At 56.2% G+C, this 4,072-nt stretch overlaps 1 protein-coding gene across 1 annotated transcript in view; it reads right to left on the bottom strand.

Moving 5' to 3' along the window:
• Window positions 1-682: 682 nt before the first annotated feature.
• IPO13 (importin 13) overlaps window positions 683-4,072 on the bottom strand; it is a 21,694-nt gene continuing 18,304 nt past the window's right edge. Inside the window, exons 15-19 of the mRNA XM_005423111.3 lie at window positions 2,088-2,154; window positions 1,870-1,928; window positions 1,664-1,753; window positions 1,332-1,513; window positions 683-1,217 (exon numbers count right to left, since the gene is read on the bottom strand). Of these exons, the coding sequence (XP_005423168.1) occupies window positions 1,118-1,217; window positions 1,332-1,513; window positions 1,664-1,753; window positions 1,870-1,928; window positions 2,088-2,154 (498 nt within the window). The 3' untranslated portion in view covers window positions 683-1,117. The remainder of the gene's footprint in view (window positions 1,218-1,331; window positions 1,514-1,663; window positions 1,754-1,869; window positions 1,929-2,087; window positions 2,155-4,072) is intronic.

Here is a 4,072-nt window from a genome sequence, read left to right as displayed (position 1 = left end):
TGGCCAGGGCAGCAGCAGGGCCAGGAGAGACAGGCACTTGGCCCAGACCCAGCCTCCGAGCGCTCCTTCATCCAGGGCGGCTTTGTCCCTACATGGAAAGGTCACAACTTTCAAGAGCTGACAGTGCTGGCAGAGGTGACACTTGAGGCTTTTGTGGACTACTGCTGCTAACTAAAGCTGAAGAGGATTTGTGAATGAACTGTTTTTAGAATAAAACATGGGCTGAGGAGCACAGATGTCCCAAAGTGAAAAACGTATCATGGTGCCCACTGGGGACCAAAGCCCTGTGTGTCAGCTAACACCAGCCGGAGGGAACAGAAAACCAGAACCAGGACCTCTACCAGTAAAAGCACAGGCTGGGCTGGAGTACTAGGGCAAGGGCAGGGGAACTCTGAGCACAAACAAGCCTCAGCTGCTCTTATGAATGGGAATGGGGTGCACACATCCTGTGCTGCAGGAAGGATCCTGTGTTTGGCAGGGGTGGAGCCCAGCCCCTCTCATGTGAGGCAGGGCTATTTATGCTCCGTGCTGGGCAAGCAGGACAGACTGTTTTTTGCCGTCCCTCCCAAAGCCAGGGAGACACTGAGGTGTCCCAGCCTTGATTGAACCCCCTCCACTCGGTTCTTCCCCAGAGGGAAGAGGCAGGCAAAGTCTGGGCACTGCAATAATGACAGCCACAACATAGAAATATTCTTAATATAATTAGGTGCAGGGCCTCCCCCCTCCCAACCACACGTACAAACGAGCAGGGGGCAAATCCCCCCCGCCCAGCCAGCCACTGCTGCAGGCACAGGGTGGCCTCCCTGCTGCGGGGAAGGCTGGGGAGGGGCTGGTAGCCCGGGGATGGGGCAGCTCTGCCCAGGCTTCCCCTGCCCCACCACCACCTCCTGCAGCCAGCATTCCTGTTCCCTGCGAGGAGGGAGCATGCTGGGGGAAACAAAGATGCTGACACCGAGATGCGGCCACCAAATCTAGCTGAGGAGCGTCCCGAGTGGGTTAATTCTAGGTGGAGGGTTATTCTATGAGCCGTACTGCAGCAGGGCAGGGAGGATGGGGGGGCTTTTCCTTGTGGGGAAGAGCTGGTCCAGGCAAATCATCCACGGTCCTGGCCAGGTGCTCAGTAGTCTGCTGTGTATTCTGTACCATGCAGCCCTCGGCACAACAAGGTGAACTCCTTCACCATCTCCTTCACTCGCCGCTTGTTCACACGCTCTCTGCTGAGACAGAGGGAGGGGACAAACATGAAGTAGGACAGCTGCACTGGGTCATGCAGGGGGGTCATTCCTGTGGGACATGTGGGGCACAGCTGCCTGGGCAAGTGGCACACAAACCTGAGGATCTGCTGGCTGAAGTTTTCCTTCTGCTCTGGAGTTACTCGGGCTGAGGGGAAGCCATCCTGCTGCATGGCTTCCTTGATCCAGACGCTCAGGAGGCTGAAGCAGTGCTTGTTCAAGGCAAAGAGGATTTCTGCACAGTGATCCATGAGGCTGCGGGAAGCCTGGCCACCGATGCCCTGCCACAGAGCAAACAACATGCTGAGCCCACATTGTCACTCTCCCTGCTCCCACCCACGCTGCTGGGCTCTGTCCCTGGCTCTGCAGGGATGCTGCTCAGGAATAGAGCCCAATGCTGCCTGGGGAGCCCGTGGTGCAGCATCTCTCACCTCCAGCACTGCCTGCAGCAGCGCTTTGCCATTCTCATGCACGACCTGTCCCACCGGGGCGATCTCTCCACAGCGGGGCAGCAGCTCCGTCTGCAACACAGAGGCCAGGCTGCTCAGTGCCAGCACAGGCTCCACACTGCAGCACTGCCCAACCTCAGCCCCACTCCCAGCTCTCAGAGAGGACTCCACGATGGCATCATACTCACAAAAAAGCCACAGGATGCTTTGACTGTTGGGGCCTCGGGAAACTTAAGTGAAAGGACACCTGCAGGCAAAAATTACTCAAGTTAACCCCCTGGCCATCCCAAATCAGCCCTGTGGTCCCCAACCCTTCACCCTTCCTGTTTTGCACCCAGCTCTACAGGAGGAGCAGGCTGGCTTCTCAGGGTGATTTGGAGCACATGCCCATGCCCATGGTACTCACCACACTGAAACACTGCTTTGACATCCAGGTTGCTACACAGGAAGAGATCCGGCTTCCTTTTCAGAGCCTGCAAGGCACACAGACAGGCAGCATGAACCCAGCGCTGCAGAGGCAGCCAGGAAGCCTCCAAGGAACCCGGTGCCCCAGACAGCCTCTGCCTGGCCACACACTTACCTGCACACCCCCAGGAAAGGGCAGATTCACACAGTACAGCAGGAAACCATCACTTTACCCCTCCCCAGAATATAATTCAAACAGCCAGGCAGTTTGCTACTCCCAGGATCTGCTGACCCCAGGAGCTGAGGATAGGTGCCACAGTGGTGTGCAAATACTCAGACACAGAGGGCTCCTGTCCCATCAGAGCAGATCAGGCAGCAGCACTGCTCCCAGGACAAGGGCAGCCATGCAGGGCTCAGCAGAGACCAGCCACCCGTGTACTCTGCTCCTCTCCTGAAGATGCTGGCATCCCTGGGGTCACAGCAACTGGTTCAAGCAGTAGCCCCAGACTGCACCAGATGATGAGATGCCAACATTTCTTGGCAGTTCCTGAGCAGCAAGTCTGAGATCAAGAAAGCTTGGGGTTTTTTAATGCCACACAATGATTCCATCAGCATCTGTGCGGGTCAGGCACTGCTGCTGGAGACACCCTGAGCTGTGGTACCTTGTGCAATGACTTAGTCCCCCTGGTGCTGGCACTGAGCAATTACTGGGAGAAATGTTTCAGCCTGCACCCTCCACTCAGTGGGAAGGGTTTTCAACCTGCCTCAGTGAGCCCTGCTATATTAGGCAGCCACATCCATACCCCGACCACCATACCCACTGCTGCAGAAGAGCACTGGGAATGGCAGCCATGCCTCCTGCCCTGCTGTCACTGCAACACCAGGGACAGCAGCCATAGCACCGGAGCAGCCCTGCTGTGTGCCTGGAGCTCAGAGAGCAGCATACCAGGGCAGGCAGCCCTTGGGCTGAGCTCTGTGTGAGGCCACTGCTGCCCTCTGAGCCTCTTCCCAGGGAAAAAAGCAGGGACAGCTCTCAGTCAACAGCACCCAAGACACACAGCCATCTGCCCCTGTGGTCTATACTTGGTGCAAAACAGACTTAATTCCCACCCCATCTTCTCCAGGGAAAGTCCAGAGCCATCTGCCCTGTGCAGATGCTGGAAAACAAGAAGCTGAGGAGCAGGTTTCAGAGTTACTCCATCTCCTTTCTGACCTTTTCTATCACACACTGCAAAAGAGGATTCAGTTTGGGGCACTGAAGGCATCGCTGTACCAGGTGGAGATGGCACAACTGCTAGATACAAGCAGAGAGCTTTATGGGGCAACCAAGGGCCACGTTATACCTGTGTGTGTATATACAGGCTGTGCACCACTGCTCCTGAGGCACTGGCACCAACATCAGCAGGTGAACTGCTGGCTGAGCAATGGTTTAGGAACATATCCACTCATCAAGGCTGCTGCTGTTCAGCTGGCCCCATACAGGACAAACACTTGCAAGAGATGTTACAGTTTTAGCCCTGGGACACTACCCCTGCTGGGGCCCTACTGTGAGCTCCAGAGCAGGGACTGTGAGCCTTTCCCCCCAGCAGCATGTTGCTCAAGGGCAGCTGGCTCCCATGACAACCACCCAGCTGCAGGTTCCTCCACCCTGCCCGTCCATGGGTTTTAACCTGAGTCCTGCATGCTCCAAGTCTTCCAATGTGCTCAGGTTCCCACCTACCTGCAGGGTGCTTCTCCCAGCCAAACCAGACCTGCTGCAGGCAGAGCCCCCCAAGTTCTCACTGCAGCATCTGCTCCTCACTCCATCAGTGCCATGGGGAAAAATATGTCAGTATTGGGACAGCTCCTTCCCATAGGACACTTAACAGAGTGCAAGCCTAATGCAGACCTGGGTACATATATGTAAGTCTAATGTAAAGAGATGCTTTTTACCCCCACAAGATGGGGCCCTCTGGAGCTTCTCCCATAAGAAAGCAGCACCAGGGA

The sequence above is a fragment of the Geospiza fortis genome, unplaced genomic scaffold (genome assembly GCF_000277835.1).
Source record: "Geospiza fortis unplaced genomic scaffold, GeoFor_1.0 scaffold333, whole genome shotgun sequence".
Taxonomy (NCBI): Eukaryota; Metazoa; Chordata; class Aves; order Passeriformes; family Thraupidae; genus Geospiza; species Geospiza fortis.
Note: the sequence above shows the minus strand (reverse complement) of the source record. Positions and strands in the feature narration are given on the sequence as shown.